Source organism: Caretta caretta, chromosome 2, assembly GCF_965140235.1.
Source record: "Caretta caretta isolate rCarCar2 chromosome 2, rCarCar1.hap1, whole genome shotgun sequence".
NCBI lineage: Eukaryota > Metazoa > Chordata > Testudines > Cheloniidae > Caretta > Caretta caretta.
The window spans coordinates 92,086,581-92,112,637 of record NC_134207.1 but is presented as its reverse complement, the minus strand read 5'-3'; the positions used below and the strand labels follow the sequence as shown (position 1 = coordinate 92,112,637).

At 45.3% G+C, this 26,057-nt stretch overlaps 1 protein-coding gene across 1 annotated transcript in view; it reads right to left on the bottom strand.

The window, feature by feature from the left end:
* CEP192 (centrosomal protein 192) overlaps positions 1-26,057 on the bottom strand; it is a 215,417-nt gene that overhangs the window by 163,140 nt on the left and 26,220 nt on the right. The window contains exons 14-17 of the mRNA XM_075124731.1: positions 23,867-23,992; positions 15,992-16,149; positions 7,407-7,456; positions 6,181-6,313 (exon numbers count right to left, since the gene is read on the bottom strand). Of these exons, the coding sequence (XP_074980832.1) occupies positions 6,181-6,313; positions 7,407-7,456; positions 15,992-16,149; positions 23,867-23,992 (467 nt within the window). The remainder of the gene's footprint in view (positions 1-6,180; positions 6,314-7,406; positions 7,457-15,991; positions 16,150-23,866; positions 23,993-26,057) is intronic.

Below are 26,057 nucleotides of genomic sequence, written 5' to 3'. Positions count from 1 at the left end.
GCAACTCAGTATCTTAAGGCATGACAAAGGTACAACTTTCAGAACTGTTGCAAAATATATTTTAAGTATTAAATTAACACTAAGATTTGCTCTTATTTCATTGCAGTCATGAGAACATTTTATGCTACACTATATTTTTTCTAAAAATGCTTAAGAAGATAGTCTCCTAAAGGAGTTGCATACAGATATTAAGCAAAGAGTTTGTTTTCAGACAAAAGAAAGTTTGTCTTCAAATTGATTTGGACACTTTGGAGATTTTCTGGCAAAATTATCTTCACAATGGAAACAGTTAGGAATGCCGTACAACCAACTCTGCCCCTTTGTGGGTATGCATTAGTCTTTACTTATTACTTACATTCCACACCCACCCCAAACTCCCCACAGAGCCATTCTCGTTCAGTGAACAGAATGGACAGTCCTCAGGGTAATCACACAGCTTAATAGATTCTGAGGTCAGAAGAGTCATTATGATCTTGTTTGACCTCCTGTATAACAGGCCACAGAACTTACAAAATAATTTCTAAAGCATACCTTTTAGAAAGGCATCCAATCTTGATTTAAAAGTAGTCAGCGATGGAGACCATCACAACAGTTTATTGAAGAGCCCGTTATCAAATATTTATTCCCCATGTATATGCTTGAAGACTAATCATAATCACCTCAACCTTCTTAGTTAAGTTAGGCTGAAAGACCTCAATCTGTTTGTCACTAAAAGTTATGTTTTCTAACCCTTCAGTCATTCTCGTGGCTCTTCTCTGGGCCATCTCCATTTTATCAATATCCTTCTTGAATTGTGGACACCGAATTGGACACAGTATTCCAGCAGCAGTGCCAAATACGGAGGTAAAATAACCTCTCTATTCCTACTCAAGATTTCCCTATTTATATATCCAAAGACCACATTAGCTCTTTTGGTCAAAGGAGGCCTTGGCCTGTGGACCCCCGTTTTATCTGCTGCAGAAGTTGGAAAGTGTGCCGTGAATAAGACAAAGGATTGCAGGATAATAAAGTATGGTCTCATGTATAAGCAGTAGAATGCCTCCCTGGAGAATTGTATTCTATCCTTACTTCTAAAAAGCTGGACAAGTCACTTAAACCAAGCTTTTCACAGTTGGCTTCTAATTCTCTGTTTCTGGATGGCCAACTTGAGACACCTGGGGCCTGATCCACAGAAATGCTGAGCACTAAACACCAGCAAATGAAGTCAAATGCAAAATGTGAATGCTCAGCAACTTTGGTAGTAAAGCAACATTGCCTAGACGAATGAGCCTAGAGTTGAGAGCCAAGAGGTCCAAAGTCCTAATAATCACTCTGCCACAGACTCTCCTGTGTGGCTCTGGGGAAGTTCATACTGCCTTTGTCAATTCCCGCTCAATCTGTAAAATGGGGATATACTAACCCAGGGGTCGGCAACCTTTCAGAAGTGGTGTGCCGAGTCTTCATTTATTCACTTTAATTTAAGGTTTCGCATGCCAGTAATACATTTTAACCTTTTTTAGAAGGTCTCTCTAAAAGTCTATATAACTAAACTATTGTTGTATGTAAAGTAAACAACGTTTTCAAAATGTTTAAGAAGCTTCATTTAAAATTAAATTAAAATGCTGATCTTACGCCACTGGCCCGCTCAGCCCGCTGCCAGCCTGGGGTTCCATTCACCTAGGCCACCAGGAGGCTGAGCAAGGCCTGTGGCTGGTACCCCAGCTGGCAAGGGGCTGGCAGCCAGAACCCCAGACTGGCAGTGGGCTGAGTGGCTCAGCCTGCTGCCGGTCTGGGGTTCCATACGCTGGCTCCGGCCAGCCTGCTGCTGGCCCCTCTCAGCCTGCAGTCCCCTCTCAGCCTGTTGTCTGTCTGGGATCCCGGCCCTGCCCACATAGAGCAGGTACCTACCTTCTCCCTGGTTCTAGCCCATTTTCTTCCTCTCTCTGCACTGAGCTAAGGGTGGGAGTGCACTGAGCACAGGGCTGTGGGTGAAGGAGCAGGCTGAGGGTTAGGGTGCAGGATCTGGTCAGGAGCTAGAATGAGGGAGAGGGCTCAGGGTTGGGGCAAGAGATTTGGGTGTGGAGTGCTTACCTGGGCAGCTCACATTTGGTGCGAGAAGTGCAGATGGGAATTTATGGGGGGGGGGTGCAGGAGCTCCCATTTGGTGCTCAGGGAGGGGGTGGGAATGTGGGGAGTGCAAGAGTCAGGGCAGGGGGCTGCGGGTGTGTGAGGAGGGTGCAGGAGTCAGGGCATGGAGTGTGGGGGGGGGTGCAAGGGTCAGGGTAAAGGGCTGGGAGTGTGGGAGAGATGCAGGGGTCAGGGCAGGGGGCTATAGTTGTGGAGGTGCTCCCAACCCCCTGCCCAGAGCGGCTCACAGCACGGGGCTGGAGGAAATATGCCCTGATTCCACCCCGCTTCCCCAAGATCCCGTCCCAACCTCTTCTCTGCCTCCTCCCTAGAGCAGCAAGCATGCTGCAGCTCCGCTTCTCCCCCTCCTATGTAAGGGCCATCAGCTGATCGGTGGCAGGGAGGAAGAGCAGGAACCCAGCACGCTGGGGGAAGAGGCGGGGGAGGGGGGAGCTTGCTTGCCCTGCAGCAGCAGCAGCCGGCAGGAGCAAGCTTCTTCACCCTGCGAGGGGGGGGGAGGGCAGAGGCATGGAGAAGAGCAGGCTGGGGCAGGAAAGATTTTTAATGGAACACTGCTGCCTGCCGGGGTCCTGGCCTGGGTTCGGCAGTGGGCTGAGCAGGGCTGGTGGCTGGGACCCAGCAGGCAGCAGCGTGCCATTAAAAATAGGTTTGCATGCCATCTTTGGCATGCATGCCATAGGTTGCTGAACCCTGTACTAACCCATTAATTAATATTTGTATAGTACTTTGAACATTAGTGCTATATAATGCTGAAGTACTTTGAAAAGTCAGGCACTAGGTGTCAACTTAGGACCTCCAATTAGTGGTTACATTCGCATAATCTGGCCTTGGTCTCCCTAAGTCTCAATTCCCTATTTGTACACATTTGGGAATAATGATCTATCTCACAAGGTAACCATCAAGATAAGCGAATGTTTGCAAGCTTTGGAGACCATGGTGATGTACACCAGTAGTTCTCAACCAGTGGTACACATACCTATGGGTGCTCCAGTGTAGGTGACTCCTGAGCAGTACCCAGATAGGAGTTTGGGGCTTCAGAGTTGACACTGTTTGGATAATACTGAACAGCTAAAACTAGTGTAAGAAGCAGAGTTCCCAGTAATTGCATTGTGTTATGCAAAGGTCTGCATGGACACCCAAGTGGCTGCTCTGCAGATTTTCAAGTTGGGACATTCTTGAGGAAGGCAACCGAGGAGGCAACCAATCTCCTTGAGTGTGTGCAGTTCCAGATGGAGATACTACACTGCGAACCTGATAGCAGTGTTTAATACGCTAAGAGACCCATTTGGAAAGCCTCTGGCTGATACTGCCGTACTTTTAGTCGGATCTGCAATGGAAAGGAAGAGTTTAGGAGATTTCCTAAAAGCCTTTTATCCAGAAGGCCAGGGCTCTCCTAACACCGAGCACGTGTAGTATGGCTTCTTATCACGGTGAGCTTTAGGATAAAAGGTCAGGAGGTGAACTGGTTAGTTTATGTGAAAAGATGAGGTCATCTAGGATATGAACTTTGGGTGTGGCCTGAGAGTAACCTTGTCATTAAAGAAAACTAAAACGGGGGTGCACAATAAGTGCTGCTATCTCCCCTATTCTCCTCACCAAAGTGATGGCGACCAGAAATGCTGTTTTCATTGACAGGGGTGTGAGCGAACAAGTGATCATAGGTTCAAAGGAGGATCTAGTCAGGCTCTTTAAAATTAAGTTCAGGTCCCATGTTGGAGTAGGATGTCTGGGTTGGGGAAAGAGGTTTGCTATGCTCTTGAGCAACCTCTTTGTAGTTGAGTGAGAGAAAACATAGCCATCTACAAATAAAGAGATACTATCAGATGTACACTGAGTGAATGGAGAGATAATCCTGATTTCGTGAGTCAGTTTGTTGTCTAAAACCATGGGGAGAGTAGCAGATGCCAGGGTAATTTGACTGGGAATTGCACCAAACTTGAAACCTGGTCCACTTTTGTCGGTAAATTTGACAGGTAGCTGATTTCCTACTGTGTAGTAACACTTCTTGTACCTCCTCAGAGCAGGAGCTGTGTTGGAATCAGGCCTTGAGCCGGAGTATCTGCAGGTTGGGATGAAGAGTGCGTTCTTCGTTCCGCAAGAGGAGGTAAGGAGTGGGTTGAAAAGGGATCCGTGGACACCGCCAGCTGTGCCAGGTGGACGCAGTCAGTATGACATTTGCTTTTTCTCTTTTTATTTTTAACAGGTCCTTCAACAGCAGAGGGAACGGGGGAAAGGCATGTAGAAGGACCTCTTTCCATGGAAGGAGGAGAGCATCCCCAAATGAGTGCTGTCAAAGGCCTGCCCTGGAACAGTAGCATAGGCATTTCTTGTTCAGGTAAGTGGCAAACAAGCCTATCATCTGTATCCCCCATTGACAGAATATGTTGTCAAGTACTGCTGGGTTCATTTCCCACCTGTGGTTGTATGAGAACTTGCGACTCAGATGGACTGTTGTGTTCTGCACTCCTGGTAGATAGGTCACTGATATTAGAACATTTGGGAAATACATCCGTTCCAAAGCTTTAGCACTTCTGCACAGAGGGCAGATGATCTGGCGCTCCCAACAATTTATGTAGTACGTGCACATGGTGTTGTCTGTCATGACTTTTGTTTGTATACCTCTGATCAATGGAAGGAAGTGAGTGCAAGCATTTCTGACTGTTCTGAGTTCAAGGAGGTTAATGTGAAGAATATCCGCCGCAGGCAACCATTTGCCCAATTCCCAGGGAGGGAGGGAAAACACTTCCAGAACCCTCCTGGCCAAATTGGGAAGGAGAGGAGAGCTGATGAACCCTGCTTTTCCAAGAGCGCTCAGGAACCATTTTAGGACTGGGCGGGGGGAGAGAGGAAAGGGGGATTGTGACCTCTCATATGTGCCATCTGTGTTCTCCAGTGGCTCCTTGGAACTCTCCTCTTGAATTGGCAGACCATGGTCCTCCTCATCCTTGGCCAGAGCAGGGAGAGGCTCTAGACTTCCGGTCTGTTTTTCCTGTGTCGGAGTTGTGGCTGCTTCTACATTTACAGGATCCCGTGTGCCAGTCTCACTAATAGGCAAGGGACCGAACAGAGTCAGGGACAGAATGCTGGGTGTAGGCTGGGCACAACTCACCATCTGCCAAGTCTGGGAGGGCAGTCTTACAAATGGAGCACTGTTTGGATTTCACTTAGTGCTTTTTAGGCTGCTCTGCCATACCTGGAAGTGCAGGGGAGCCAGCAGATATGAAGATGAAAGCTGTAAAAATCACCTTCTGCACGCTGCCAGAGGCAGAGAAACTGGAAGCAAGCAGGAGCTGTGGCCAGACGATACGACTCCAAAACTCTGATTTGCCTCCATGAACTTCAGAGAGAGGAGACCAGCCCACACCTCAAGAACTGTGGGAGATGCTGAGATGAAGAAAGTCTTTAATTGCATATCAGAACAGACGATAGAATTAAGGTTGACTGAACTTTTGCAAATTTAAAACTCCTGACACTGCAATTTAAGTAACTTTCTTTTAACTTTTTTTTTAATGCAATATACAAATAAGGTTAGAAGTCACACAAACAGAAATAAAGAACTAGAAGGTTTCAAGTGTACACTTCTAAGTCTACAACTCAGGCTTAAATGTTCAGTTCTTCTGTCACGACAGACAACTAATTTTAGTTGTATTCCCTACCCAGAGTTGCTAGTCTCTACATAAGTTGACTGCTTTTCTCCTTAAACTTCTATTTGTTTCACAGCACTGACAGAGTACAGTTCAGCTTTTAATTTCTAACTAGCTAAGATCATGTCAATTAATACCAAGTTCAGCATTGAATTCTCTATGCACCAATATTTTAACAACCATAGGGTGTCTCGGGGAAGGTACCTTTAATTGTAGAAGTTTAGTTACTCATTTTAAGCACGACTTCAGAAAAATCTAGCCTTCTAAATTTTAGAGGTACTTCATTTCCATCCAAGTTTATGCTCCTCTCATGCAGGATTAGTAGTGATAGTGGATTCATGTCATTAAAAAAGTTCTGCTGGAACCAATATACATGAAAACACGCTACAAGTTAAATAATATACTGTACCAGTTGAGTTTCCTTCTAGGCTTGCAAGAGAGAGCAGTTTCTCATTTTCTAAGAAACCTGAAAGACTTGTGCTGAAATGGTCACTTAAGTTGGTGGAAGGTGAAATTTTTTCTCCAGGTTCAGGTGCACCAATCTATGAAAAAATTAAAACATGTAAGTGCTTAAGAGTTCCCAACTACTGTATAAATCAGTAGTGAAAACAGCTTCTTCATATGTTAGTCACTTTCTTTAGTAATTTGACCACAACTCTTCCTTCTCTTTGCATTCGCTCACCATGAGTTCTGGTTGTGAGGCACCATGTGTTTTCCTTGCAGCCATTCCCAGAAAGAGTAATAGGGACAGGTACAAGGAAGACAGGAGCTTGGAAAGTAGAGAGGAAAAGGCTGACTCAACCATATTTAAAGATTTTTAGAGGGAAAGCTAAGCACTTGAAGTTTTCCATGTGAAAAAGATCCGTTACTCCCATATCCTACATTGAAGCATGCAGAAGGACTCGCTTGAACAAGGCTCATGACCTGTTAAAGCAAAACTCCAGCCCCTGTGGGCCTCATACACCAACCCAATTGAAATTGTTGCATGTGAGGAACTTCACACAATTATTGAAATGTTAGTTTTGAAATTTTGTTTCAGCTGAATCCAGTTAACTAAAAATAAAGTATTTTAAAAATTCTATACCTTTGAGATCTACATACACACATACATTTACATGATATCAACACCACCATAACAAGCAGATGATTCATTCTAATTTCACTTGTAAGACTATCAACACACACAGAAATGACAAAACTTCTTGGATGCAATTCAAATAGGGCCTTATGAATAAGGAATCAATTTTTAGGAGTTTAAAGGCAATTAGTAGTCCCCTCTAAAATGAAAGATTAAACCACCTAGGACAAAAATAAAATTATCTGGGTAACTCATTGCAAGATCAATATCCCTTTTTCCAGGGGTCAAGGGGAAAGCCATCAAGCCATTATTTGGCAAAGCTGCAAAATGACAGTAGCAAGTTATTTCTGCCTTTCGTACTCTGCATTATGTTGCAATGTGGAGGATGTTACAAATTTAAGGGACACAGAAGGTAAAACACTAAGCCAGTAGAGTTTGTTTCGCTCTACAGAAAACTTATCCCCTTATTTATGTTAATACAGTTTTTTGGGGGTGTTTTTTTGTTTGTTTTTTATAAAATCAGTTCTTTTGTTTCCCAGCACGTGGAACAGATTTACCTGGTTTTCCTTTTTACTTTGTGGCAGTGAACATATTCCAGTGGACAAGTCTGTAACAAAGAAGTGTGTTATTTAACAGCACCTTGAATTTGTTCCTATATTAGGCTACTTAATTTGTATATTCACACTTTCCTTGCGAACAAGGAATAATTATAACTACAACAGACTAAGCTTCTTTGGCCAAGGACTTGTTATTTAGTTTGTCAAGTATTATGCACACTTAAAGTAGCTTATTTTATGGTACTGTAAAGACAAAATCCACATTTATGGGATTATGTATTTCTGATCATTCTTATTACACCAATATCAAGATACCCCAGTAGAAATTTGGCGCTTCATAGTGGGTGGCAGTGCACAAAGTGAACAAGAGAATGTCTGTTCCAAGGTCTTAGAATCTACTTAGACAAGATAGGATGGGAGGGAAACAGAGGGCTGAAGTGACGTGCTGAAGATCACAGAGCCTGTCAGTGGCAGACACTGAAATAACAGGTCTTCTGAGTCTTAGTGCTGTGTTCTAGCCACTGAGCCACACTGTTTCTTTCATCACTTACAATTACCTTGTGTTTCCTCCATACATTACCCGCACATTGTTTCAATTGCTGTATTTTAAGCTCTTAGTGAGCAGAGGGTCCTTTCTTTTTGTCTTTGTACAGTACCTAGCACATTAGAGCCCTGAACCCCAAGTGGGCTCTCTAGGTACCACTGCAATAGAAAACAAAAACAAAAACAAAAACCACCCACCAACAACTTGACATGAAATTCACTAATCCAGAATTTATTCTTATTGGTCTACAAAAATGTTTCAAGCCCTAGTGGATCATGAGATGCGACCGGAAAGCATTTGTATCACCTAATATAATAATTCAAGAATACTGGACAGTTAACTTTGCAAGCTTCCCGGTTCCAAAAACAAAAAACCACACAAGTTAAATTTGTCTTGGCATTTTTGCAATGGTTACGTCTCCCTATAAAATACGAATGGGTATTTTAGTCCACAACTACTGCTGAAATCTCAAGAAATGTGTTTTATGTTCAAGAGGAACTATTTTCTAATTTCATTAGGCCACTAAAGTGGATGCATCTTTTCCAGTCTGATATTCTTTTGAACAGCAACTAGCTACTATTTCCCATTGAATGGAGAAACAGGAATATAGGAGCGAGATCTCACTATTGATGCATAAAATAATATTTATTAAAAATATTAATATTGTTTTACAGTGCAATTAATCATGATTAATTTTTTTAATCATTTGACAGCCCTACTGAAAACATAACAATATCTGTGTATATTCTAGTTACGTTAGAAAACATTCAGACCGATTAAAGAAATTGCAGGAGGTTTCTCCTTTCTGTCCAAGAACAAGCAAATTTCTCTAAGATTTCCCTAAAATTTCCCTACTTACCTCTAAAAGGGTTTATATAAATTCAAAAAAGTCTGTAGTTTAAACTATCTTGCTTTTAACTTTTGGGCCAATTTCTTTTACACTAGGTATTGAAAAATGGATGTAAGCTTGGTTGTTTTAACAGTTGCTTTATATAGAATATTTGATGGGAGTTTTAACTGTAAAGACCAACTGAAGTCACAAAAAGGACTTCAAAGAGAAGTAACACTGAAGCTCCTTATCAAACCATAAAATATAGTGCTCCTAGTAAGAGCTGGCCTACCATTTCTTGCTGTTCTAAACTAAATATTTTTAGTAGTTTATAAAATAAAATTACCTTACTTCTAACAATTTAAACTTACCCTTTTCTACCCCACAGAACTTCAGCAGCTATGAGGAATGCAAATTTCCTTGCAGTTTTTTTGGTGGGTTTTTGTTTGGTTGGGGGGGGGGGGAGGGCGCGGATTTGGACGGGGAACCAAAGTACAAATAGAGCATTTTATGGAGTCCCTGGGGTTTCCTAATATTTGCACTCAACTACTGGAAAGCTAGTTTAATAAAATACTGACAACAGTTTAAGATCAGGTTACTTATTACTATCTTACTTCCCTTAACTCTCTATTCTTATTTCAAGGCAGCATGATTTTAGCAGCTGGTATTTCAAACCACAGGATTTAGGTATTAATGTAACTCTTTTTTTTCAAATGACATGATACCTTTTCCGTAACTGGTGTTTTTCGAGATGTGTTGCTCATGTCTATTCCACAATGGTGTGCATGCTCGCCACGTGCACTGCTGCTGGAAGTTTTTCCCCTAGCACGTACACGTAGTGGGGGGAGCACCCCCGGCGACCCCTGGAGTGGCGCCTGCCTGGCACGGTATAAGGAGAGCTGCACGCTACCCCCACCTTCAGTTCCTTCTTGCCAGACAACTCCGACAGAGGGGAAGGAGGGCGGGGTGTGGAATAGACATGAGCAACACATCTCAAAGAACACCAGTTACGGAAAAGGTAACTGTCTTTTTTTCAAGTGATTTCAATTTTCAATCACAATAGGTGATTCCAAGCTATATCTGTTGAAGGTGGGTAGGTGTTCACAAGTTTCCAGCATGGAGGACAGCCCTACCAAACCTGGCATCATCCCTGGTTTGAGGGACAATCACACAGTGCTAGGTGAACGTGTGAACCAAAGACCACGTGGCAGCCCTACAAATGTCCTGGATGGGGACGTGGGCCACGAAGGCAGCCGAAGAGGCCAGCACCTGAGTCGAGTGTGCCCTCACAATGGGTGGCGAGGGAACACCCGCCTGCTCATAACAGGAAAGGATGCACAAAATGATCCAACTGGAAAGCCACTGAGTGGAAATCGGCTGGCCCCTTGCGCGCTCAGCCGAGACGACAAACAGTTGCAAGGACTTTCTGAATGGCTTAGTCCGCTCGAGGTAGAAAGCCAGAGCGCACTGCACATCGAGCGTGTGGAGACAGCGCTCTGCACTGGACACAGGAGGCTTGGGGCAGAGGAACAGTAGAAAAATGTCCCGACCCATGTGGTAGGTGGAGACCACCTTCAGTAGGAAAGCAGGGTGTGGGCGGAGCTGGACCTTGTCCTTATGAAAGACCGTGTACGGCGGCTCGGAGATCAGGGCCCTGAGCTCCAAGACTCGCCTGGCTGACGTGATTGCAACCAGGAAGGCCACCTTCCACGAGAGGTGAGACTAGGAGCATGTGGCCAGTGGTTCAAACGGGGGCCCCATGAGACGAGCCAACACCAGGTTTAGGTCCCACTGTGGGACCGCGAGTCTAGAATACAGAAAAAGACAAACCAAACCCTTAAGGAACTGGCCAGTCATAGCATGGGAAAATACTGTGTGCCCTTGCACCGGCGGATGGAAGGCAGATATGGCTGCCAAGTGCATCTTGAGTGACGAGGGCACCAGGCCCTGGGCCCTCAGGTGGAGGAGGTAATCAAGGATAAGCTGGATCGGGGTGGCCACAGGGGAGATACCCTGGTCCGCTGCCCACCTAGAAAACCGGGACCACTTTGCCAAATAAGCACGGTGAGTGGAGGGCCGTCTACTATCGAGGAGGACGTGCTGAACCTGTTCTGAGCACATCCTTTCCTCTCCACCTAACCACTAAGCAGCCACACCGTGAGGTGAAGAGCCGCTAGGTTGGGATGGAGGAGGCAGCCCTGGTCCTGAGAAAGAAGGTCCACGCAGAGCGGCAACGGCCATGACAGAGCTACCGCCAGGCCCATTAGGGTCCGATACCAATGCTGCCTGGGCCACACCAGGGCAATCAGGAGGACCCGGGCCTTGTCAGTCTTTATCTTCTCCAGGACTCTGCTGATTAGAGGGAACAGGGGAAAGGTGTAGAAAAGCCAGCCTGACCAGGACAGGATAAAGGAATCAGAGACAGCTCCCCTCCCCAGGTCCCACCTGGAGCAGAATTGGGGGCATCACTGGTTCTGCCGAGTCGCAAATAGGTCCAGCTAGGGAGTTCCCCACCTTCGCAAGAGCTGGTGGGACACTTCCAGGTGGAGGGACCACTCGTGTTGCAAGGAAAAGTTCCTGCTCAAGCATCCGCCCTCTTGTTCCGGGTGCCCAGCAGGTGGAAGGCCTTCAGGTGGATGTTGTGGGCTATACAGAAGTCCCACAGCCTCAGGGCTTCGTGGCAGAGGGCAGAGGATCAGGCCCCGCCTTGCCTGTTGATATAGAACATCAAGGCCATGTTGCCAGTGAGGACCCTGACTACCTTGCCTTCCAGGTGCTAGCGGAAGGCCATACACGCCAGCCGCACCACCCTGAGGTCCTTGACATTTATATGTAGGGTCAGGTCTTGAGCCAACCACAGGCCTTAGGTCTGAAAGTTCACCACATGGGCCCCCCAAGGCAGGTCCAACGAATCAGACACCAACTCCAACAACGGGGCCCTATCCCTGAACAGGACCCTTTGGAGCGGACCACCACCATATGGAGGTGATCACAGAGTCCGGCATGGTGAGGCCCTTGTCCATCCTGTCCGTGGCCTGGGAAAACTTCGAGGCCAACCAGAGCTGGAGGGGCCTCATCCTGATTCTGGCATGACAGACCACGTACATACACGCTGACATGTGACCCAAGAGCTGCAGAAAAACCCTGGCAGTTGTCACGGGGAACCTTGTGATCGAGTCGATGAGACCTTTCAGGGTCTCAAATCTGTCTGGAGAGAGGCCCTGGCCAACGCTGTGTCCAGGAGCACCCCGATAAAGTCTATGCTTTGGACCGGGACTAACATGGACTTGGTGTTGTTTACCAACAGGCCAAGGCGGTGCACGTGGACAGGAGGAGCGCTACATGATCCCTCACCTGCAACCAGGAGGTGCCCTTGACAAGCCAATCGTCCAGATAGGGAAATATCTGGAACCGCCGCCGTCTGAGGTAGGCCACTACCACTGACAGGCATTTTGTAAACACCCTGGGGGCAGGGGACAGACCTAACGGGAGGACTGTGAATTGGTAGTGATTCTATCCCGCCACAAAATGGAGGAAGCACCGGGGCCCCTCGAATATATGGATGTGGAAGTATGCATCCTGTAGATCGAGGGTAGCGTACCAGTCCCCGGGATCCAGGGAGGGGATGATGGAGGCCAGGGAAACCATGCGGAACTTGAGTTTCACCATGTACTGGTTCAGACCTCACAGGTCCAGGATGGGCCTGGGCCTCCCTTTGGCCTTCGGGATAAGGAAATAACTGGAGTAATACCCCTTGCCCATGAAACTCAGGCACCGCTTCTATCGCTCCTAGTCCTAGGAGCTGCCCCACCTCCTGCTCGAGCAGAGCTTCGTGCGAGGGGTCCCCCAAGAGAGACGAGGATAGTTGGGCAGGGAGGAAGTAAAATGGAGAATGTAACCCCAGGAAATGGTGTTGAGGACCCATCGGTCTGAGATTAGTTGTGACCATTCTGGGAGGAAAGCACACAACCAGTTGGAGAAGGGGAGTTTTTATTGGAGGTGGATCCCTGATGAGGACCACCGTGGTGCCCACAAACGTCCCATCAAAAGCGCCTTTTCCCCTCCTGCTTGCCCTTGGGGGACCCAGGCTGGGGGTCAGACCAAGACTGCCTCTGAGAGCGTCTCTTGTAGTCCCGCAGCTTCTTATGGGAGGCCTCGTACTTCGGGAGGGCGGCCTGGGCGGGAGTCTGCTGCGGCTTGAACTTAGGTTTTGCCAGAGCCGGGACAGAGAGGCCCAGAGTCTGGAGGGTCGTGCGAAAGTCTTTCATGCCATGCAGCCTTGTATCCGTTTCTACTGCAAACAGAGCTTTCCCATCAAACGGGAGATCCTGCATGGAAGACTGCGCTTCACTCAACAGTCCAGAGAGCAGGAGCCATGATGCCCATCTCATGCACACCGTGGAGGCCATGGATCGGGCGGCTGTGCCCGCAGCATCCGAGGCTGCCTGCAGGGACGCCCTAGCACCTTGAATTCCTTTCTACCATGCTCCTGGAGGGAGTCCTCAAACTTGGGCAGGGAGCCCCACAGATTGAATTCATACCAGCCCAGGAGAGCCTGATGGTTTGCCATTCATAACTGGAAGCTCGAAGCCGAATAAATTTTCCTTCTGAAAGAGTCCAGTCTCTGAGAGTCTTTGTTCTTGGGGTCAGGGATGGCTGACCCTGCCATTCCCTGTGGTTGACCAACTCAACCACAAGGGAGTTGGGTGCCGGGTGGGTATACAAGTACTCATGCCCCTTAGTGGATATAAAGTACTTGCATTGCGCCTTCTTAGAGATGGGGGCCAACGAGGCTGGTATTTGCCACAGGGCATTTGAAATCTTAGCCACCCCCTCATGGGGAGGCAAGGCCACCCTACCCAGTGCTGATGGGGATAGCACATTGAACAGGAAGTCTGAAGGCTCCTCCATCTCCACTGCCTGGAGGTGGAGCCTTGCTGCCACCCTCTTTAAGAGTTCTTGATGGGCCCTGAAGTCCTCCTGCGGGGCCGAGGGGGTGGAGCTGCAATCACCTCCTTCGGATGGGGCAAGGAGGTCAATGCTGTGCTCTGGGTATTGGCCAGCACCGGAGAGTCCACCACCTGGTCAGACTCCAAGCACGGTGCAGAGGACGTACGTCCCACCGACTCCTTTCTCAGGGGTCTGGAGAGGGAGGCCGATGGTGCTTCTGAAGCTCCGGCCGCCAAGCGAGCTCCCACCGGGGGCTGCGCCGGAGGCCACGGTGCCCACTGGTACCATTGGGCCAGCCACAATGCTCGGTGCCACTGCACCTGCCTTGGCACCAGCAGGGCCAGCTGTTCTGGTTGGCTGGCCTGGCCAATTGAAGGACAGCTACGAATGGAAGTTGGGCTGGCGTAAGATCTGCTGCTGTTTCTGGACCAGGAGGAGTGGCGGTGCCAGGACCCACATGGGCCACGGGACCGCAATCTCGACATGGAGGACCAGTACCTACGGTAACCACTGCTCCGCATATGGCCTTGATGGGCGGACCCGCAACAGCGAGATGCTGGCAATTGACACCCAGGGCTGCGATGTCTTGGTGGAGACTTGGGGCGGGAATCCGAGCAGGAATGGCATTGACAACTGCTGAGACCGACTGCGGTACCCTCTCTGAGGCTAGGACCATTGGAGACTCCTGCTGTGGTCCCGTCAATATTCGCTTTTTGAGGACGATCGATGCCGAGAGTGCCGGATGGATGGAACCCAGACAGACAGTCTGGTCGGCATCGAGGGCAATCCACACGGACTCTGCCCCGAACGGTCGCTGGGCGGTGAACGGCGTCAGGAACCCTCGACCGAGGCCGGTACTGGGCCGGAAGCAACTGCGTAGATCCCAGCGGCGGCTTGCCTCTGGAGCGTGGGGCCAACATCGGCAGCGCTCCGGGCACCGGCATGAACATAACGTCCCGGGCCGCCTGGGAGGCTTCAGGCGTGGATGGCGTCCAGACATCTGGAGAGGCCTGTTCTGAAGGGGCTGGGATACTCCACTCAACGTGAGTCGGAGGTCTGGGGCCCGGTGGGGATCAAGGACTGCCCAACATGGGCCTCGCCTCTGTCCCAGACTTCCCTCAGTGCCACTGCAAAGAGGGAGTCTTCCTGGCCCTCTTGGCGTGCCCTGTGGATGGGGAGCAGGGCTGACTGGTTGATGGCATCAGAGGGTCACTGTGTACCGACGCTGCAGAGCTGGGTACCAGCTCGGAGCAGCGTGCCGGAGTCGGGGTCAGCGCCGACTCCATCAGGATGGCCCAGAGCCTAATGTCCCTTTCTGTTTTGGTCAGAGGCTTAAATGACTTGCAAATCTTGCACCTTTCGCTGATATGGGTTTCTCCCGAACAGCACAGTCTGCGTGCGGGTCACTTCTTGGCATAGAATGCCTACAAGAGCCACATGACTTAAACCCTGGGGCGCGGGGCATGCCCCGGCCCGGGCTCACTGACTAACTAAACAGCTAACTAACTACAGGTACTAACTCTGAATGAATGAACAGTTCTGGGGATGAGCTACAGCAAAGCTGGAGCAGAGTAGTTCTGACGCACCTTCACTGGCGGCAAGAAGGAACTGAGGGGGAGGGGAGCACGCAGCTCCCCTTATAGCGCGCCAGGCCAGCGCCACTCCAGGGGTCACTGGGGTGCTCCCCATACAGGTACTGCTAGGGGGAAAACTTCCAGCACCGGTGCACATGGTGAGCACACATACCTATTGTAGAATACACATGAGCAATCACTCAAAGAAGAACTACACTAAATGTTTTTAGACGATATAAAGCAAGATCCCAAAGTCAGTGCAACTGAAGGTAATGGTCACTGAATTCAGGTCAGAGTGGAAGAGGAAAAAGGAAACATGCTAATAAAAATATATGATTTTGTGGTTTCATACCTGATAAATAAGTGACCTATACCACTGGAATACTGAAACCCACAATTTTCCCCAGTAGTGTTCAGGATTTGTTTCTAGTTCATTGTTTGTAAGACATCAGACCTTAGATTTGTCACTGGCTCCCTAGAGTTACTTTGTCTTTTTACCACAGATTTAGACTTAATATAACAAGTCCCAGACCAAAGACTACTTCAATTTCCATTCTCTACAAGTCACTTAAAGATTGCCAGTAGAGAAGAGCTATTCTTATTTACGTTATACCGAAACAAAATACACCATAACAAAGATGCAAGTACACTGGACCACTAAGTACAAGAATTTCTAAAAGTTAAATACCTTCCAAGTATTCAATTGGTAATATGTCAAACGAAGTATCTTGACTGAGACTTGAACACTCAGCGATGGCATTCTGGTTGTGCCCTCTCTGTATTAAGTTGGACTCTTTCAAGCCATCAGAAACAGGATTAGCTTCTGTAATTAGTGTAGTAACTCCCCTAGAAAAAAATAATTTTAGTGACACTTTACTTAAGCCAAAGTTTGATCACAATCAGTATACAGTTTCTCTTACTTTGTGGACATATAAGTATGTCTTTATTTCCTTTATACCCTGAGTACAAACACTGCTGACTATCCTAGTCCTGATAGATTTACAGATTATTCTAAAATGGCAAGAAATATCTGCTACCTATTAAAAGAATACTCAACTTTAAAAATCTAATCACTTCCAAAGAAGTAGTTCAAGGTACTACTTGTCACCGAGTTCCCGCTAATCATCTGTGGTTTTGACAAATAGGAAAATGTATTACAAGTGTTTCTCTTTACTGTAGCTGTGTGAAAAGACTGGCTATACAAAACACTGTTAAATGCTTAAAATAATTAAAATAAAGAGGTATTTATTCCTTTAGTCTTTCAGATATAGTATTAGGTTTTAATCTAAGGTTTAAATAACATTCTCCTACCCCAGTTTCAAATTACCCTCTTGCTTCTGGTTGTCAGGTAGAAGCCTTTAGGCCTAGGTCTTGTCTACACCAGTCAAAGTGCACACAAATCACCACTACTGCACCTCCACCAGTGGCATCAACGGTTACTCCTGAGGGAATTCTGCACCAAAACACTAAAAATTATATGCAAAAAAATAAAAAACATGCGCACATTTTAAAGTTCTGCAAATTTTGTTTGTCAAATAAATGTGGCTCCAACATGGCAGTGGGGAGCATAGGCCACTGGCTGTATTGATGTGGGCGATCACCCTCAAGCCCCCACTTCCCTCCAGTACAGGGACTTGGCAGTGAGGCTGCACCTGACCCTGTGCAAAGGCTGGGCCTGCTCCAGAAACACACAAGGGCCCTGCCCCTCTGCACCAGGCACACCAGGTGTGGGTGGGCAGGCTCAGCCCAGCAGGATCCAAGTGTGGGGGGATCCAGGTATGGAGTGAGAGGTTTCTGTGTGGTGCAATCTGGGTGCGGGCGGCTCAGTGCAGGTGGCTCTGAATGCATAGGGGCTCATTGGGGGTTCTAGGTGCAGACGCAATGGGACTCTGCAGGGGGATCCAGGTGAAGGTGGTTGGTACTCAGCAAGGGGTTCTGGGTGTGGGAAGATGGGCTCAGTGGGGAGGTATGGGTTTGGGGGGCTCAGTGGGGGGTCAGGGTGCTGGGGGAGTGGAGGTCTGGGTGCAGCTGATTGGGGGATCAGTGGGATAGGGGTCTTGGTGGGGGGGCTCAGAGGGGTCCAGGTATAGGGGATAGAGCTTGTCAGGGTGAAGGCTTGATAGACCTGCTTAATGGGGGAGCTCCAGCTGCTGCCAAAATGACATTGCATACTGAGCTCCCGCTTCCTCCCTGTGATTCCCCTATTCTCTTTTCATGTTCATCCCCCTCCGTTTACTCCCACTTTCCCCTCCCCTTGCCCTATTCCACCCCACTGCCTCTTCCCCCCACATCTCCTTTCCTCATTTCTCCCACTGCGGGCACTCACTTTTGCACAGAAAACAGGAAGGCTCCCAGCACGCGGAAGGGGAACTGGACTGGCACTACGACCCAGGAGGCGGCGTTCAGCTGCAGAGTCAGTGGAGCCCAGACAAAGCCTCCTTCAGCTGGGTAGCTCTGCGCTTGCAGAAATGGGCGGGGAGTGGGAGGCCAGCGGCACATAACCCCATGAGCCCCCCCCCCCCATGCCTCACCTCTGTTTGGGGGAACAATCCGCCCCAAAAAACTGTGTCCATGGTCGTCCCGCTCTGGCCCCCCACCCATGCGGTTTCCCTTTGCTTCCCTGCCATTTTCTGCACAGAATCACAGTAAGTATGTGGGGGAGGTGGGCATATTCTACAGACGCAGTCACTCAGAATTTCCCCCAGGAGTAAACAGTAGAAGCTGTAGCACAGATAGGTCTCTGCATTTTTACCACAGTTGTATTTAATAATACTCTGAGCAAGATTATAAAATGAGTAGGTACATATACGATACCCACCTATGCTACTGCTTCCGCTATTTCTACCAGTAATGGCACTACACCTGTTGTACTGATGAAACATTATACGCATTATTTTTGTCAGAGTATAGAAAAACCTATTTGAGGTACTTCCTAGGCAATTAACTGTACTTATGATGAAACTGAAAATTGTAACAATGTATGGCCTTCTCTATAGATTTTAAACCAGTGCAAATCCTTCTACCTGTGTGAGCCTGATTTACAGCAGTTTAACTCTGAACCAATGTGAGTTAAACCAATAGAAGCCAAAATCAAACCAACACAAGGTTCTGAACTAGCTTAAGACACACGTTTAGTTAAATTGGTACAACTGTTTACACCACGCTTACGTTTGTGACCTTATTTAAGGTACTATTAATAGTCTCAGTCAATCATTGCTAAAATGGAGTTAAGGTTGGAGAGTTAATAACTTATGTGATGCTACATAAACAGAGATATTGTAGTTCTCACAAAGCAAACCATTATAAAATCAGGAAACTTAAAAGAAATCCAAACATGTTAATGTATGAAAATGCAATTAGGGCACCCAAAACTCCACCATGTCAGATTCTTCAAGCTTCCCATATACTCTTAAAACTCACTGAAATCTTATGAATAGGATACATTTGATTTTCTTTTCTTTACAAGGATTAATGGTCTTTTTTCCTTCAGCAGAAGGCTTAATTCTGCCGTACCACAAAACCATGAATCAAAAAATGTTGGTGTCCGCTTTGTCTTTGAAAACCTACTTCATCTATTTTGACTCCACAAACACTAAAATGCTTTAATCATCATCATTTGTTTTGGCATGGTGTCACTACAGAGCAGAGTTAATTCTTCTTCAGTTAAAACCTGAAGGGGTGAGGGTAGAAAACGACCATTAAAACCTTGTAGAAAACTACTCAAACGTAACCTATGCACAAGATCTGAGCAAGTGCTTATTAAATGGCAAAAACATTTGTGAATGCCAAGTTAAAGTTGACTGGTGATAGCTTGTGCTCTTTGCAGAGTTCAGCAAAATAAACTTGTGAAACCAAGGAAATACAGAGTTACAGAACATGCCCAGGCTATGCCCCCTCTCGCAACTAGCAATAGCCACTGGGAATCATATGGTTGTAAGAGGGATTGATGGAATTGTAAAATGCAATAGATGTGTAGGACTGCAAGGAGGTATGAGTGTAAGGGGCTCCTGCTCAGGAGAGAACAAAGGCAGAGAGCAAGTATGTGTTATAGACATATTAGGACACTGCTCAAAAGAAGGCAGTTAAAGTTTTGTGGGAGCATACATTAACTTTATATTCCCTGTTTTTCACAACTTTTGAGTCTTGCTGAATTTTATGTTCGGAAAAGGAATGAGCTATCACCAGGCAACCATAAGGGTGAATTACTAAGGTTTGGTTATGTTAAAAACAAAAAACAAAAAAAACAAAACAGGAAGAACGGTTATTGGGAGTAGTTGGTGGTAATCTAGGCAGTTATAATTATCACCTAGGTGTGCAGATCAGATAGTCCTGTGGACAAGTAATGATAATATCTAGTTCTTACAACGCAGTCTTTCATCAGTAGATCTCAAAAAAAGGAAACTTTCCCCTTAGAGATGGGGAAACTGAGGCACAGAGGTGAAATGACTTGGCCAAAGTTACCCAGAAGTACAATGGCAGAGCCAGGAATAGAGCCCAGGTTTCTTTGATTGTTCTCTTCAGTAGGCCACCCTGTTATGTGATTCCCCCTATCTCTGTATGCTCTGTTGTACTGAAATGGAGGTAACAGTCAGGCTTTAAAATTTTTGGAGTCTGTAACTGCTAACAGAGCCAATAAGAGAAGTCTCAGACATAGTCTACATCCCAAGAACGGGACAGTTTTATTACCTCATGGTTACAGCAACTAAGTATACTAAGGAACACTGGTCTCTCCTCCCACTATTTCCCTCAAAACACACACCAACTTCATTTCCAGCTCATCCTCCTGTTCCTGTCTCATTAAGTAATTAGCATCTTAGAAGCCAGGTATTCACAAAGCAAGTCTGGAGAATCTGTGAACTTAAAAACAAAAAACAAACAAAAAACACTGTTCCTGCATCTCAGGAACCTCTTGCTCAAATGATCCCAAATTTGCATCACTAACTAACAAAGGCACAGCAAATTTCAAGACAACTCGGATACATCTTAGAATTTTGGAATATTTAGAAACGTTGTCCTTTCAACAGAAAAAAAACTTCTCAATCTTAAGAGTAGCAGAGCTGGCATTCTACCATAACTATGGCACTACTTGAATTGTGGGATGATTGTCAAATAATTGCAGCTGAGTTGCAGACAAGACATGGAAAATCATGTAAAAGTAATAACATTTATTACAGTAGAACTTCAGAGTTACACTTACCAATATTATGAACTGACCAGTCAATCACACACTTAATTTGGAACCGGAAGTATGCAATCAAGCAGCAGCAGAGACGACCCACCCCCACCCCCCAAAAAGCAGATACAGTACAGTACTGTGTTAAATGTAAACTAATAAAAAAAGGAAGGGAAAATTTAAAAAAAGATTTGACATGGTAAGGAAAATGTTTCTGTGTCTGTTTCATTTAAATTAAGACAGTTAAAAGCAGCATTATTCTTCTGCATAGTAAAGTTTCAAAGCTGTATTAAGTCAATATTCAGTTGTAAACTTCTGAAAGCACAACCATAATATTTTGTTCAATTACAAACATTTTAGAGTTAGGAACTATCCCGAATTGTTCATAATTCTGAGGTTCTACAGAAATGTGGAAAAGCCAGAGAAGACCTATTTGCTTACGAAAAACTTGCTGGAACAATTTAAACACTCAAGCATCATGTTATGCCTGCTAATTTTTTTTATTTTGGGGGGGGGAGGGGGGAGGAGATACCCAGACATTTTGCTGCATCTATATTACAGTCATTAATGCCTGGGGTCAGCAGCAGGATTCGTGACACCAGCCGCCCGAGTCCAGCAGCGGGACTCGGGCCACCAGCCACCCAGCTGACAAAATTGTAGAGGATGCTTAATATTGCGGGATCTGTAATTTCCACAGTATCACAAATTAAGTAGGGCCTTAGCCATAACATATATTAAAATTAATTATTAATAACTGCTTTGCTGTGTGCAGATTCCCCAGCAAAGGATAATCCTGAAAATATAAGAAGTTCTGAGCCGTGTTAAGTGGCCCATTCATCTCAATAAGCTAATCTCAGCTGAGTGAGACCATTGGATGTAGATGGATACACCTGAAAGAACAGCCCTAATATGTGTAAAGTGTTCTATTCATGTCAGTAGGTGTTCCCATTCCCTCCTCACCCAATGCTGCAGAGCCTGTGATATGGATCAAGCATGCCTATTCTCAACTCTTTGCCTCAGTGTCAGCAGTGTGTTCTTGGTATTTATGCCAGTTCTCAGCTTCACACCCAAATGGCAGGGCTTCTCCTGACCCAGGCCCATATGGCAGGTAAGGACCCTAGTTGCCAGGGGGTCAGACACCTGTAGATGGGCAGGGGCCTCTAAAAATCCTGCCATACACAAGGCAAGGAAAGGGGATCAGATACCCCTGGAAGGGAGAGTCCCCCATATATCAGCTCATTTGAGAGGGAATGCCAATGGGGGGATTAGACACCCAGCCCCCCAAGGCCTGGCACATGCACAAAGAGAGAGACAGGCAGTCCCCTTGCTCTCCTCCCCACTTCCAGATCCCAGCACAAAATGGGAGAGGACTGTAATGTTTGCTGTCAGGAACCCCTGCCTCTATTCTCCCAGTCCCCCTAAAACTCACCCTCTTTTCCTCTCCTCAGGTGTCCTCCCACTTCACTTAGCCCCATCCCCTCCATCACCTGACCCCCCGCAAGCCTCTCCTATCCACCCATCACCATTTATCCCCCATCCCCGCACTGTACCCTAAACCCATCTCCTCCTATTCCCACTTACTCTTCCACCTCCAATCACTGTCCTCTTCCAACAAGCATTTGCATGTGCAAATTGTTCTTTTCAAAAGCAGTTTCAGCTCCTTCTATATATTCTGCTGTCCTCAGAATACAATTCCCCAAAATACAAAAATCCCATATTGCTACAATCTGCCTCTGATTTTTCCCCACCCTTCAGATTTCTACACATAGGGTTGGATTTGAACTCTCAGTGCCTGGATGTTGCCGAGGTTCCATGGGTGAAACATTCCTCCTGGAGCTACTCAGCTCCTGTAAATCATAACTAGATTTACCCTTAGCCTCTCTGCACATGTACAGTCTAATTGGTTTGGGGCAAGAGCTTTAGGACTGGGGGACCAAACTTTTGCTAACAATATTTTAATCTGATTTCCCCCAAAGAGCTAGTGGTGGGGTAACTCTCAAGCAACCGACACCCTAGTGCGATCCCTGTACATCCAAGAGTTGCCAAAATATATCAACTTTAAAGAAAAGCTAGGTGTTTTTCCCCCCCATGAGGCTGTCTCTGAGGAACCCCTTGATCAAACAGCCTCAAATTTGGGTCATAAATCAAACCCTACCTCCCCATGAGACACACCACATTTCAAGGCAATCTGAGTAACCATATGGATTTTAGAGAATTCATGCCTGATCTACACCTAAAATTTAAGTTAATCTAGCTCCATCACTCAGAGATGTGAAAATTTCACATCTGTCAGAGAAGGTAAAGCCAACCTAACTACCACCTGTTGGAGGAGTGGATTAATTATGGTGATGCAAGAGGTTTTTCCATCGCTGTGAAAAGCGTCTACACTACAGCTGTGCTGCTATAGCATTTGTATTATTCTGTTACTGCAATTATTTGGGGCAAAAAGAGGTCTGACACAAAAGTACCAGATTTCTCAAGAGGCCTATTTTTAATTTTATTTCTTAAACTAAATAAGAGATTTACTTGGAATTCTCAGAAAATTTATTCTGTATTCAAAGTTAATTATGTATTCTTCAAAATTACACTCTTCACACTTAAGAGGTTGAATCCCTGCTTTAAGTGAAAAACTCCATCTCAACCATGGAGTTGCTATTGAGGCTTTTATAATCTGCTCACAACCCATGTAAATTCTTGTTAAGATATCAAAAAGCAGTGATCTCCCACTTCCCTGTGTTCTGCAGAATATTGACCGTTAGATAAGATACTCGTAAGCTATTTCTTCTGAAGTCACTTCACACAGTTTGAAAACCTGTAAAAGCTATATGTGCTTGCACTTATGACTTAATTGTGATTACCAATTCACAAACTACTCTATGAACCTCACATGCACGGCACTGGAGCTCTACCTAGAAAGCTTATAGAATCCTGTAGCAAGACTACAGAAGAATAAATTGAAATATTTGCACAAACTATAAGGAAGGAAATATCTCCAGAGCAAAAACTGTTTTGAAATGGGCACAAGTGACAAAACTGGAGGAACTTCTCATTCTCCTTATGAAGTTATCCAGCAAATGAAAAAAGTTTAAAGAACCACTGAGCTAGAATTAAGCTCTAATAACTTCACTGTCTTCAGACATTCCTTTTAAAGAAAATATATTCTTCAGATCTTGGATTTAAGCAACAAATTCTAATGAATCATCAAAAACTCTACAAATTTTATTGACAAGTAGGTGGGAGCAAAATAAAGCATTTAACGGCAGCCAATCCCGTTATTTCATAAAGAAAAAATTCAGAGTAAAGTCATTGATATGTACAATTATAACACAGAATTTGCTATAAGTAATTTTTCCAATCTTTTTTGAAGGATTAAACAGCAATATCACTTACAAGTCACCCTGAAAGCTAAGAGCTAACTTCCCCCTTGGCTCCGAAGCAGACTGACCACTATGACAAGATGCTGATGGCGGTGAAAATCTCCCTTCTTCTAGATAAGAAGCTTGAATATCAGAAAGCCTGTTGGAAAAAAGCCCAATCATTTTAACTGCTCAAATTTGCATCTTTTCAACTCGTAACTTGTTTTTTGTAGAGTATCTGAATACTACTTGAGTACCACAAAAGGATTGTAGGAATTCAATCCCATATAAAAAGGGATGGCAAAGGGATTTCCAGCTTAGTCAGGGGTTCATCAGGCTAAATGGCTACTCTGATTTTCTCTGAGTACTTATTTGGCAAGAAAAACAAGTGGTTTCATTTAATACAAGTCCATCCATAATTCATGCTGTGTAGCCTTTTAGTTTTTATTTTTGCGTTTTATAAATTTAAACTCAAAAAAATTAATTTTATTAGACGGTTATTGGCTTGTAATGATCAACAAAGAACTGTTCACTATAAGCAACTATGAGCAACTCTGGTAGTTTAAAGAAAATAAAACTGCGATAGAAGTGTTCTCAAATAACCTTCTTGAGCCAACCTAGATATCTGGCTGATATAGGAATCAATTAACCAGTTACAGATAATTCTCAGTCACTAGACTAACAATTCTTATACTCCATCATTATGGCCAGCTGCACAGCCAATGAACAGCTGGTGGAATGGGTCAATATACTACAGGAACTTGCATTCTGTCCATAAGCTATCACATATAGTTGCAAGGAATGTAATGTTAGGTTTCAGAGTAGCAATCGTGTTAGTCTGTATTCGCAAAAACAAAAGGAGTACTTGTGGCACCTTAGAGACTAACCAATTTATCTGAGCACAAGCTTTCATGAGCTACAGCTCACTTCATCGGATGCATTCAGTGGAAAATACAGTGGGGAGATTTATATACATTGCAACGCCCCTCTGCCATGTACATTGGTCAAACTGGACAGTCTCTACATAAAAGAATAAATGGACACAAATCAGACATCGAGAATTATAACACTCAAAAACCAGCCGGAGAACAGTTCAATCTCTTTGGTCACTATTACAGACATAAAAGTTGCAATTCTTGAACAAAAAAACTGCAAAAACAGACTCCAATGAGACACTTGCAAACTGGATACAAATACCTTAGGCTTGAATAAAGACTGGGAGTGGATGGGTCATTACACAAAGTAAAACTATTTCCCCATGTTTACACACACACCCAACCCCCATTCCTCAGAGGTTCTTGTCAACTGCTGGAAATGGCCCAACTTGACTATCACTATAAAAGGTTCCCCCCCCCACCGGCAATAGCTCACCTTAAGTGATCACTCTCGTTACAGTGTGTATGACAACACCCATTTTTTCATGTTCTGCATGTATATAAATCTCCCCACTGTATTTTCCACTGAATGCATCCGATGAAGTGAGCTGTAGCTCACGAAAGCTTATGCTCAAATAAATTGGTTAGTCTCTAAGGTGCCACAAGTACTTCTTTTCTTTTTAAGGAATGTAATGTAGCTCAAATGTCTGACATCTCAGATAAACCCACTGGTAAAAAAAAACAAAAAAAACAGATGGTGCCAGAAGCCAAGAGCCAGACAAGACTGGGCTGGAGTACGATATTATAGACCAACACAAAGACTCCAGGAGAAGAGAATTATGGGAAAACTACACAATTTAATTCTGCAGACTCTACATCACACTCTCCTGGAAGCGGTAATGCCCAATGATCCCAAACTCAGTTTGACTTTACATCCATAGAGGGGGCAACAGATACTATGTGCCATTTGGCTAAATTTTAAGGTTGGATCATATGCTTTATTCACAACTACACAGGTTTTATCTTTGGTACCAAAATTTGTTCCAACCACTGAGTCAGTATAGTGTAATAGTCACCTTGAACAAAAAACAATAATTGTGACCAAAAATACAACAGTAGCTTAAGTATCTCCTGTTTTCCCACTATAGTATCGGTTCAAACTACTGTAAGTTAATTGTACATAATTAATCTTTCTGGTTTCAAGGAAAGTACTACAGAACCATTATTCTCTGAATAACTACTAAATTTAGTAACTATTGATGTTATGTGCAAGAAATATAGGATGCTTCAGTTAGATTACTGTTCATGTCAAAGGATATTGACTCAGTATACTTTTAAAACTCCAGTCTA